We start from the raw sequence: 13,322 nt of genomic DNA on the forward strand, positions 1-13,322 counted from the left end.
CAACATTGTAAGATAAACTTTTGAACCTTACAGTTCAGTTAGGAGGGAGTTGCTATGGTAACAGATAGAAAGGTTTGAGAGGGGGATGGGTGTTGGTTTGAAAATAGTGAGGGAAGAGTTTTCATTGGTTGAATTAAGGCATATGTGTACAAAGATAGAGATTTTCTATGCCAGTCTTGGTTTCAGTGTATTGAGAGCACACCTTCTCCTCTGCTAAAGAAAAATTGGTGTGTGTGTCTGACACTGTTTTCAATCTCCAAAAGCATTTCTAAAGGTAAGTAATGATTCATTTAATTTAGATAGAGATTTATTTTCTCTATGGAGAATATTTGGAAGCAGATAGTTATGTTTTAGAAGTGAAATTGTATGTTAGTATATAAGTCCTGCGCAGTGTTTTTTACATGTTATTTAAAAATCGATTTTGGGTGCAAATGAATGGTATTTTTATTTGGCCTTTTTTATGATTGCCATGTGCAGTTGATGCATGACTTTAAACATGGGTAATAAGTGATGCACTGGTGGCGCCAGGCTTTTATAAATGAGGCCCTGACTTTGTTTGATGATATTGAGTGGTTGTAGTTAGGTTCTGTGCAGTGTTTCTTACATGTTATTGAAAAATCGATTTTTGGGTGCAATTGATTGGTATATGTATTTGGCCCTTATTTATGAATGCCATGTGCAGCTGATGCATGACTTTAAACATGGGTAATAAGTGACGCACTGGTGGCGCAAGGCTTTCATAAATAAGGCCCTGACTTTGTTTGATGATATTGAGTGGTTGTACTTAGGTTCTGTGCAGTGTTCCTTACATGTTATTCAAAAATCGATTTTTGGGTGCAATTGATTGGTATATGTATTTGGCCCTTATTTATGATTGCCATGTGAAACTGATGCATGATTTTAAACATGGGTAATAAGTGACGCACTGGTGGCGCAAGGCTTTCATAAATAAGGCCCTGACTTTGTTTGATGATATTGATTGGTTGTACTTAGGTTCTGCGCCGTGTTTCTTACATGTTATTGAAAAATCGATTTTTGGGTGCAATTGATTAGTATATGTATTTTGCCCTAATTTATGATTGCCATGTGCAACTGATGCATGACTTTAAACATGGGTAATAAGTGACGCACTGGTGGCGCAAGGCTTTCATAAATAAGGCCTGACTTTGTTTGATGATATTGAGTGGTTGTACTTAGGTTCTGTGCAGTGTTCCTTACATGTTATTCAAAAATCGATTTTTGGGTGCAATTGATTGGTATATGTATTTGGCCCTTATTTATGATTGCCATGTGCAGCTGATGCATGACTTTAAACATGGGTAATAAGTGACGCACTGGTGGCGCAAGGCTTTCATAAATAAGGCTCTGACTTTGTTTGATGATATTGATTGGTTGTACATAGGTTCTGTGCAGTGTTCCTTACATGTTATTCAAAAATCGATTTTTGGGTGCAATTGATTGGTATATGTATTTGGCCCTTATTTATGATTGCCATGTGCAACTGATGCATGACTTTAAACATGGGTAATAAGTGACGCACTGGTGGCGCAAGGCTTTCATAAATAAGGCCTGACTTTGTTTGATGATATTGAGTGGTTGTACTTAGGTTCTGTGCAGTGTTCCTTACATGTTATTCAAAAATCGATTTTTGGGTGCAATTGATTGGTATATGTATTTGGCCCTTATTTATGATTGCCATGTGAAACTGATGCATGATTTTAAACATGGGTAATAAGTGACGCACTGGTGGCGCAAGGCTTTCATAAATAAGGCCCTGACTTTGTTTGATGATATTGAGTGGTTGTACTTAGGTTTTGCGCAGTGTTTCTTACATGTTATTCAAAAATCGATTTTTGGGTGCAATTGATTGGTATATGTATTTGGCCCTTATTTATGATTGCCATGTGCAACTGATGCATGACTTTAAACATGGGTAATAAGTGACGCACTGGTGGCGCAAGGCTTTCATAAATAAGGCCTGACTTTGTTTGATGATATTGAGTGGTTGTACTTAGGTTCTGTGCAGTGTTCCTTACATGTTATTCAAAAATCGATTTTTGGGTGCAATTGATTGGTATATGTATTTTGCCCTAATTTATGATTGCCATGTGCAGCTGATGCATGACTTTAAACATGGGTAATACGTGACGCACTGGTGGCGCAAGGCTTTCATAAATAAGGCCTGACTTTGTTTGATGATATTGAGTGGTTGTACTTAGGTTCTGTGCAGTGTTCCTTACATGTTATTCAAAAATCGATTTTTGGGTGCAATTGATTGGTATATGTATTTGGCCCTTATTTATGATTGCCATGTGCAACTGATGCATGACTTTAAACATGGGTAATAAGTGACGCACTGGTGGCGCAAGGCTTTCATAAATAAGGCCTGACTTTGTTTGATGATATTGAGTGGTTGTACTTAGGTTCTGTGCAGTGTTCCTTACATGTTATTCAAAAATCGATTTTTGGGTGCAATTGATTGGTATATGTATTTGGCCCTTATTTATGATTGCCATGTGCAGCTGATGCATGACTTTAAACATGGGTAATAAGTGACGCACTGGTGGCGCAAGGCTTTCATAAATAAGGCTCTGACTTTGTTTGATGATATTGATTGGTTGTACATAGGTTCTGCACAGTGTTTCTTACATGTTATTCAAAAATCGATTTTTGGGTGCAATTGATTGGTATATGTATTTGGCCCTTATTTATGATTGCCATGTGCAGCTGATGCATGACTTTAAACATGGGTAATAAGTGACGCACTGGTGGCGCAAGGCTTTCATAAATAAGGCCTGACTTTGTTTGATGATATTGAGTGGTTGTACTTAGGTTCTGTGCAGTGTTCCTTACATGTTATTCAAAAATCGATTTTTGGGTGCAATTGATTGGTATATGTATTTGGCCCTTATTTATGATTGCCATGTGAAACTGATGCATGATTTTAAACATGGGTAATAAGTGACGCACTGGTGGCGCAAGGCTTTCATAAATAAGGCCCTGACTTTGTTTGATGATATTGATTGGTTGTACTTAGGTTCTGCGCCGTGTTTCTTACATGTTATTGAAAAATCGATTTTTGGGTGCAATTGATTGGTATATGTATTTTGCCCTAATTTATGATTGCCATGTGCAACTGATGCATGACTTTAAACATGGGTAATAAGTGACGCACTGGTGGCGCAAGGCTTTCATAAATAAGGCCCTGACTTTGTTTGATGATATTGAGTGGTTGTACTTAGGTTCAGCGCCGTGTTTCTTACATGTTATTGAAAAATCGATTTTTGGGTGCAATTGATTGGTATATGTATTTGGCCCTTATTTATGATTGCCATGTGCAACTGATGCATGATTTTAAACATGGGTAATAAGTGACCCACTGGTGGCGCAAGGCTTTCATAAATAAGGCCCTGACTTTGTTTGATGATATTGAGTGGTTGTACTTAGGTTCTGCGCCGTGTTTCTTACATGTTATTGAAAAATCGATTTTTGGGTGCAATTGATTGGTATATGTATTTGGCCCTTATTTATGATTGCCATGTGCAGCTGATGCATGACTTTAAACATGGGTAATAAGTGACGCACTGGTGGCGCAAGGCTTTCATAAATAAGGCCCTGACTTTGTTTGATGATATTGATTGGTTGTACATAGGTTCTGCGCCGTGTTTCTTACATGTTATTGAAAAATCGATTTTTGGGTGCAATTGATTGGTATATGTATTTGGCCCTTATTTATGATTGCCATGTGCAACTGATGCATGACTTTAAACATGGGTAATAAGTGACACACTGGTGGCGCAAGGCTTTCATAAATAAGGCCCTGACTTTGTTTGATGATATTGATTGGTTGTACATAGGTTCTGCACAGTGTTTCTTACATGTTATTCAAAAATCGATTTTTGGGTGCAATTGATTGGTATATGTATTTGGCCCTTATTTATGATTGCCATGTGCAGCCGATGCAAAACTTTAAACATGGGTAATAAGTGACGCACTGGTGGCGCAAGGCCTTTATAAATCAGACCCTGACTTTGTTTGATGATATTGAGTGGTTGTACTTAGGTTTTGCGCAGTGTTTCTTACATGTTATTGAAAAATCGATTTTTGGGTGCAATTGATTGGTATTTGCATTTGGCCCTTATTTATGAATGCCATGTGCAGCTGATGCTTGACTTTAAACATGGGTAATAAGTGACGCACTGGTGGCGCAAGGCCTTTAAAAATAAAGCCATGTGTTGCTATTGTATAAACTTAAATATGTTGCAATTTATTGTTTATATTGTTTGCTTTTTAACATTACTTTGTTGTTTGCTAATAGTGGTCTTTCATGTGTTTTTTTAACAGAACAACAGATTCAAATCAACTTCTGAAAAGGAAGCAAAAATGCCTTCAAGGCAAAGAAATATCAAAAATACCATACGGAAAAGGAGAACATCAACAACAGAGTTTATGGAATCCTCTTCAACAACTACTTCAAAAAACACCAGAAAAGCTTCTGGTAAGCCAATTAAGTCTTTTCTTCGCAACATATGTCGTAGGAAAAAAAATGAAATTGCTAATGTGAATATACAGAAAAAGTCAACAAATCTAAAAAGGAAAGAGAAGCCCACAAAAAATGTTTCCATTGGACCAGGAGAGAAGAGAATGGTTAGCAATAGAAGGGTAAATGTTTTTAGGGACATTCGTAGGCGAATGTTTCGCAATAGGGTAGTTTTAAATTTGCTAAAAAATGAAAAGAAAAGTAAACTAAAAGCTGCTTTTTACAAGAAAAAGAAAAGTGTAGAAAAGATTGTTGATCAGGCTTTTGAAGTTAAGAAAAAATTATTTATTTTAATAATCAATAGAATTAGGATACTTAATAAGGCAATGGATGTTTTCAAATCGAACAGTAGATGGAAAAGAATTATTAATCGGAGTAATTTTTGTGAAGTATTTTCTGGTGAATGGATGCATAGTTCAAGTTCTGAGCCTTTTTTTAATGAGGAGAGTTACTTTCAGGAAAATGATTTGGTGCATGCAGTTGACACCAGTGGTCGTGCATATGAGGTGAAAGATAGTTGTGTGATGGAAAAAGAGAAACTTGTATCTAGAGATGCAGAAGAGGTCTTAGCTGATGAAGTTTTAGGGAGACGTACTAAGGGTCCAGTGTACACATGGAAATGCAGTAGTATTTGTAGTGTGCGACAGGAATCAATTGATTTGCTTCGAAATTTCTTACGTACATATAGTAAAAAAAGTCTCAAACAAAAAATGAAGATCCTGCAAGAGTTAGATCCTTGCAGAGTGAGAGAAAGCACAGGTTTGCAAGGGCATTCACTAGCATGTCTTTCTAGAAAAGTTTGTCGGAGTGTTTTTCATCATTTTAGGATGTTAGCAGTGCATCATAATAACGTAAGGAAATTAGTGAGGAAGTTGTATTATGCAAAAAGTCCTGCACTTAAGCTTAAACAGTTAAATAGTGCTCTTTTGCATGGATCTGAAGTGGATGTGAAGACTATTTGTGAAGAAATTGAGTTTTGTTATTTTGGGAACAAAGAGGACAGTGTAGAAATAGATATAGTAATGGATGGTAATGCAGAAGATAATGGACAAATTTCAAGTATTGAAAAGTTTGATGAGGAAATTATCAAGTTTAAGGTGAAATCAAGTGAGAGGCCTAATGTAACTTGTGTGTGTTGTCGACGGACTCATTATAAAATTCAGACTAGGTTAGTTGATTTATATGCAAAAAGTGAATTGGAAAATAATAGTGAATGGGAGGATTTTGTAAGTTATTTGTTGGTGGAGAATTCTTTTGATTTGAGTTTGGATCAGCGTATTTGCACTTATTGTTTGAAAAAATTAAATGAAAATAGAATGCCTGCAAGAGCAGTTTATAATAATCTTCAGTTGATAGATATTCCTTCTGAATTGATGGATCTAAATACTTATGAATCTATTTTGATTCAATGTGTCCATCCTTTTCAGGCTATTGTTCGCATGGAGCCTAAGACAGGGAAATTGCCTCCATCAGATTTACTGAGAGGATTAAAGGGAAGAGTTGTTTATTTGCCTCTAGATGTAAAGAAAAATATTAATACAATTGGTGTAGAAAGAGTAGAAGAAGATCCTTTAGTTATTCTAGTTAATGGGGTTCCAACAAAGAGTAAGAAAATTTGGCAAGATTTAGTGGATGTTAAAAAAGTCAAGAAGGCAACGTTGTATTTAGTTAAAAACAATGAGTACTACAAACATGTAAGTGTTGGAGTAGAGGAAACAGCTACAGAAGAAGATAGTGATTCTTCAGTTGGTCAAATTGAAAAAGTTGATGTGTCTAGAACTGAAGAAATATATGAACATTATACTGTTCATCCTTTGCATTCCAAAGAAGTAATGGGAAATGCAATTGACTTGTTTCAAATGAAGGCAGCAAAAGGAAGTCCCATTAGTGTATGGGAAGAAAGTTTGGAAGCTCGTTGTTTTCCACAATTATTTCCAACAGGTTGTGGTGGACGATATGATGATCGACCAGTTCAAATTCCTGCAGCTGAATACCGGACTCTAAGATTATATGCAGAAGATCCAAGGTTTCGTCAATGCATTCCATATTTATTTCATCTACTGTTTGAAAGTGATTTGTCTGGGCTTTCTTATGCAGTTAATCATATATTAAAAAGTGGACCTCATTTGCAAAATGTATGTGCAAGGGACTTTATGGAGAAAGTTAATCTGCAAGACAGTATTTTGGAATCTCAGCTAATCAATCTCATGGCATGTCAACGTGGAACCAACGAGTATTGGTTTCGTCGTCATGGAGAATTGAAATGTATGCTAAGAAACTTAGGAACTCCTACATGGTTCCTCACTCTTAGCTGTGCTGAGTATGCCTGGGACGATTTACTTCAATTTCTACGAGAGGCAAATGAAAACATACCAAATATAGAATTGAAAACACCAGGAGAACTGTGTTCTTTAGATCCAGTGAATGTTTGCAGATATTTTAATCATAGATTTGAAGCTATGATGTCTTTTATTACCAACAAAAAAAATCCTCCCCTTGGAGAGGTTTTGGATTTCTTTTGGAGGAAGGAATATCAAGCGAGAGGTGCTCCTCATATACATATGTTGTTGTGGATTAAAGATGCACCCAAATTTGGATCAGATTCAGATGAAACAGTGATGAGTTTCATTGAAGAGTATTCAACATGTGCTGTTCCAAAATCTACTGAAGAAAACAATTTAAGGCAACAAGTTTTACGTTTTCAATCTCATCGTTGTGGAAAGTACTGTCGTCGAAAATTTAAAAACAAGGAAAAGTACTACACGAAATGTCGTTTTGCATTTCCTCGACCAGTGATTTCTAAAGGAAGAGTAAATAATTTGATGTCATCTCTACGACATACTGTGACGAGAAAATCTCCCAAAAACACATATAATTTGAAAAGAAATGAAGAATCTAAGTACATCAACGATTACAACCCAGTGATTTTGTCCATGTGGAATGCTAACATGGATATTCAGTTCGTTGCTGACAACTCTATTGCTGTGGCTCGATATGTGACATCTTACATCACCAAAAAAGAAAAGACAGAACTGAAGGAAATGTGGGAGGACATTTCACATGAAAAGAGTCTAAGCAAGAAATTATACAGTTTCAGTCTGAAGATGTTGTCGCATCGAGAAATTGGAGCATATGAATGTTCTGATCGGTTATCATCAGCAAGTCTCTATGCCAAATCAAGAACAATCATTTGGGTGAGTCTTGGTCTTGCTGCAACACGAAACCGAGTTTTGAAATCTGTACAAGAAATTGAATATTTGGCGGAAAAAGAACCAAACAGTACAGATATTTTGAAGACAAATATGTTGGATACATACTATCCAAATAGAAGTACTCACCTTGAGAACACATGTTTGTATGAAGTTCTTCAAAACTACAGTTATAAGAGGAACATCACAGAAGATATCAATAATGGAAAATATGCACTCATTGGCTATGAAGGATGTCTAGTGAAGCAGAAAAAAGGCCATTTGATTAATCATCGAAAATTGAGTTGTGAAGTTCCAGACAAAAGAGAATTTTACTATTTAGCTCTTTTGCAACTCTTTAAGCCATGGCGTACAGAAGAGGAACTACTTGGAGATTTTCTCTGTTATGAAGACTCTTTTAATGCAACTAAGGATACCATAGAATGTCCTATTTTTCTAAATTATCTGCAAATGTTGAATGAAGAAATGGAGCAAGAAACCACAATTGCTGAAGAGATAGCTAGAAACAGTTCTCAAGATAGTCAGAGTTCTACTTCATTGAGCCAGGATCCACTAGGAGGACCAATTATCCAAAATGAAGCTGCCACTGCCATGGATGAGGTGGAAAGAGCTATGGAACAAGCTCAAGAGGATGGAGTTAACTTAGAAGATTTGGTAACGCAACTAAACATTGAGCAGAAAAAGATATATGATGAAGTCACAGAGCAGATTGAACATGGATTCAGACATGAGAAAAAAGAGTGCTCATGTATATTATTTGACCCTGTCCGACTGTATGTAAGTGGAGAAGCGGGGACAGGAAAAAGTTTTCTAATTAAAGCCGTTGCAAGTTATCTGCAGAAAAGGACTGATTCACCACTGTCTTGTGTTGTAACTGCTCCAACTGGTCTGGCAGCACATAACATTAAAGGGATTACTCTACATCGTTTATTGATGCTGCCAGTTGAACATGATAATAAATTGCATTACAACAAGCTATCTGGAGATGCGTGTTCTGAAGTTTCAAGAGTCTTGAAGAAAATGAAACTTCTTATCATAGATGAAGTAAGCATGGTCTCAAATCTAATGCTTGCTTTTGTGCATTTGAGAATGCAAGAAATTCTTAAAACAGACTATGATGTGTTATTTGGAGGAAAACACATTATTGTTTTTGGAGATCTATTGCAGTTGACTCCAGTAAAAGGACAACCAGTGTTTAAAATGCTCACGCATGAAGATACCAGGAAGTCCCTTGGAAGCATTGGAAATGTTAATATATGGCTAAATTTTAAATATGCTGAACTGCTTCAAAATATGCGACAGGCCAAGGATGAAGATTATAAAAATATTCTACAAGATGTAAGAATTGGAAAAATGACTGAGAAAGGGAAAAAAGCTTTGCATAGTCGATTAATTTCAAATTTGTATGCAAATGAAAACATTCTTCCAGAGAATATTTTTAAAAAATGACTGAGAAGAAATCTGGGATATGTTTGATGCCAACTCTGCAAGAATGTTCCATCTTCAATCAAAAAATGTTAGACTTAGAAAATGAAGAGATTGTGAAACTGGAAGCAATAGATAAAATAGAGCATATGGGTGCAACAATTGTTTTGTCAGAAAATTTGAAAACTAAATTGCATTCATTGGAGAAAAGTATTTCAAAAACAGCTGGTTTTGAAAAGACTCTGAATGTGTGTTTAAATTGTCGTATCATTTTGAGAAGGAATTTAAATGTTGAAAGCGGTCTGGTAAATGGAGCAATGGGTTATGTTGTTGATTTTGTGAATTACAGAAATAGAGATGGAATTGAATTTTTAAAAATAAAATTTGATGGCATTGAACAAGTACAACAAATAAGTCGTTGTTCTGCTAGATTTTTACTTGTAAAAGACTTATATGTTCGCCGAAAACAGTTTCCTGTTTGTTTGGCGTATGCAGTGACAATCATAAATCTCAAGGTTTAAGTGTAGATAGTGCATTGGTGAACATTGGAAGATCTGTGTTTAAAGAGGGTATGGCATATGTGGCATTATCTCGAGTCAGAACTTTATCAGGATTGTACTTGATTGCGTGTGATGAGACAAAGATTTCTGCCGATCTAGATTGTGTTAAAGAATACAATAGGTTAAGAAGAGAGTATGCTCCACATTTGCCTCAATATCCTCTGTTTGAAAAACGTGTGGTAGGCCGAAAAAGAAGAAATGAGGATAATTGTAGTGAGGTAGTTGCAAAAAGACAAAAAGTAGAGAAAACTGTAATTGAAAACAGGAAGAAAAAGAATTGTGGAGAAAATGTTGTTGGATTTCAGTTTGAAAACAGTTCTGGTGTCAACTGCTATGCTAATGTAGTGGTTAATGTTGTTTTTTTTCTTAAAAGTTTACAAGAACAGATTGTTGAAAATCGGGATCAAAGATTGTGTGGTTTATTGAATTCTGTGTTTCAGAAATGTAGCAGTGTTACAGCACAAATAGAAAGTGTAACAGAAATTCGAAATATTTTAGATTTGTGTTCTGGTCAAGATAAATTTTCACAGAACATTCAGCAGGATTGTCAGGAATTTTTAATGTATATGTTTGGTGTTTTGGAAGATGAAGGTGTAGATGTAGATAATCTTTTCAGTCTTTCTTATCAATGGCAGCATGACTGCCACAATTGTAGTTTATCAAGTACTACTACAATAGACACTGAAAGATTTATATATTTGACTTTACCAGACTGTAAATCAGTGTCTTTTAAAAATCTAGTTAAAGCAGCAGATCATAATATGGTGTGTACCCAATGTAACTGTACAATGCTGTCCACATTATTTATACAAAGGTATGGGCAGTATATTATTTTAGTTTTCCAACGATGTAGACCTGATGGAACTAAATTGACAACTTCTATCAAAAATTTTGTGGCTTCTCAGTTATCAATTTCTGGAAGGACCTTTACAACTGAAGCTATTATTTATCATGATGGATCTTCGACCACCTCAGGACATTATACATGCTACTTAAAATCTGAAAATGGATGGAGTTACTGCAATGATTCTCATTTAACTTATAAACAACGTTTGCCTTATGACTCTACAAATTCTTATCTAGTGTTTTTAAAACCAAAGTTTTAGTAAAGGGAATTGGCCTTTGAAGACGGGAATAGTTAATAAAAGTTAGTTAGTTAGTTAGTTAATCTAATATTTGAAATTATTTATCTCATGTAGATACTTTAAGTGGATCTCAAAGTAAAAAATACTGATATATCTGACACAAATTGGCCGTGAGGAAAATGTAAGATATGATGTTGTTAGAAGTTGATGAAATCGAAGTTATAGAGCACAGCAGACTTTTTTTCACCAAAAGGACCTTCACTATCTGCAATCTCATGTAGATACTTTAAGTGGATCTCAAAGTAAAAAATACTGATATATCTGACACAAATTGGCCGTGAGGAAAGTGTAACATATGATGTTGTTAGATCTTTTTTCATAGGAAGTCGATGAAATGGAAGTTATAGAGCACAGCAGACTTTTTTCCACCAAAAGGACCTTCACTATCTGCAATTTGGTCTCACGGAAAAGTAAGTGAATCAAAGATTAGTGTACTTATATGAGATGTATGTTTGAATGGGTTTTTTTAAACACAATCTTTTAGATTGTGTTTTTTTTTTCCCGCTGTTATATGATGAAGACTTTGATCTCACTAATTTAAGTGAAATTCAATATATTCTGAGAACAGCAAAAATAAATAATGTAACATATTGTAGAAGTTATTGTGTAGTTTGCATTGTGTAATTTATATTGTGTTCACATTGTCTTATACTCATTTTCTTTTTCACCCTTATTTACCTCTCTTTACTAATTTACACTCTTTTTTCATCGCTGTTTCTTTAGTGCACTTCATTCACAACTTCTTAATCTAATAGGAACTGTCTGCATTTCCTCTGTTCCTTCCACCACTTTTTATCTTTTTCATATTCTCACAGTACCACTGCTTTAGTTTCCTAACCCTCTCTTTCTTTTTCTCCTTTTTTTTTCTTTCGCATCCATTGTACTGTAGTTCACTTAGTTCTTCCTTTTGTCTTTCTGTGTACTTACTCTCTCACTCCTGTTTTATCCATCGTTCTATACTAACTTCATTCCTTTCATCCCTTCACTCTGTTACTTTACTTCACTCACTCTCAATCATCTTCTATTCCTCTTTTTTATTTATAGTTTCTCAATCAGACTTCTCTCCTTTTCACTCATTTTTCTTTTATTTTCTTATCTTTACTGATTTTGATTTGATATCTTACATTCTTTTAGTATCTTATTTACCTTTAGGAATTTGTTCTCTTTCTATTTCTTTTTCCTTTTTTTTTCTCTTTCTACATTACTTTCTTTCTGTTTTTGTATCCTTCACTATTGCATCATTTCTTAGTAAACTTTTGTAGATTTTTAAACCTCATGAACTGTTGTTTCTATTTTATTATATATTTTTAAGAAATTATAACGTGTTTTTTCTTTTATCTTTCATAGATACAAGTTTGCATTGATTATATGGTAAGTGTGTTTACAAAATCTTTTTTGTTATCACCTTTTGTTTTATTTTCACTATTTTTCTGTCACCCTACCGCACCCCTATTTCCTTACTTTGCTTCCCTCACTTATTCTTTTGTTCCATGTTTACTTCCGACCACATTCAATTTCTTTCAGTACTTCTGCCTATGCACACTCCTTCACTTACCTTTTTACTGGTTCACTTAGTCCCTTTGTGACAGTCCTTCTTTTACTCTCTCTCTTGTTTGTCTCTATTACTCCCCATGTGTTACCCTTATTCACTTACATGTACCCTCTTTCACCCTTTTTACTTATATTCACTGATATTTACTTTCCCTCAATCACTGCTATTCTTTTCCTCTGATTCCGTCACTACCTGACATTCCCATACTTAACTGTCCTTCTTTTTACTTTCAACATCCATTTACAATCTCCCTTAACCTCTGCTTTAGTCTTCTTCCTATTTCTTCTTTCTTTTGCTCCCTTATTCATTTTTCTTTTCTCAGTTACTTCCTTTTACACTTTTTATCTGTCTTACTATCTATTACACAGTCCCTCCTTCATTTTTTTTCTTTTTTTTTGTTAGTGCGCTGACGGTACGCGCACCGGTGCGCGCACCGAAAGCGAAATATAAAAAAAAATATTTTAAATTAAAAATATTATCTCAATATACATTATAGTGTTCATTTTTACAAAAACATACTTTAGCAATTCACTAAAAAACACATAGGTATGAGTCTGTATAAAAAGTTAGGAATTAGCATTAAAAAAACCTATGAAATTCACTGAAAAAACCAAAGGTTTCACACCAGTTATAGTTAGGAATTAGCATTTAAAAAACCTATGAAATTCACTGAAAAAACCATAGGTTTCACACCAGTTATAGTTAGGAATTAGCATTTAAAAAACCTATTAAATTCACTGAAAAAACCATAGGTTTCACACCAGTTATAGTTAGCTGGAAATTTTACTGATATAAAACCATTGAAATTCCCACGTTATAGTTAGTCGGACTCACTATAACTTGCGCGTGCAATGCACTGCTGATGACATCACATATTACATCACTCATGAC

The 13,322-nt window shown here is 35.0% G+C and overlaps 1 protein-coding gene across 1 annotated transcript; it reads left to right on the forward strand.

Annotated features, from left to right (window-relative positions):
* Positions 1-241: 241 nt before the first annotated feature.
* LOC147659412 (uncharacterized) lies at positions 242-9,152 on the forward strand (the record flags this gene model as incomplete). The annotated part of the gene is made up of 2 exons (XM_086951762.1): positions 242-274; positions 4,345-9,152. A coding segment is annotated over exon 2 (4,769 nt), but the record flags the coding sequence as incomplete, so codon positions are not given.
* Between the last annotated feature and the right edge of the window lie 4,170 nt (positions 9,153-13,322).

Source organism: Lissotriton vulgaris, unplaced genomic scaffold (assembly GCF_964263255.1).
Source record: "Lissotriton vulgaris unplaced genomic scaffold, aLisVul1.2 SCAFFOLD_12040, whole genome shotgun sequence".
In the NCBI taxonomy this organism is placed as follows: domain Eukaryota; kingdom Metazoa; phylum Chordata; class Amphibia; order Caudata; family Salamandridae; genus Lissotriton; species Lissotriton vulgaris.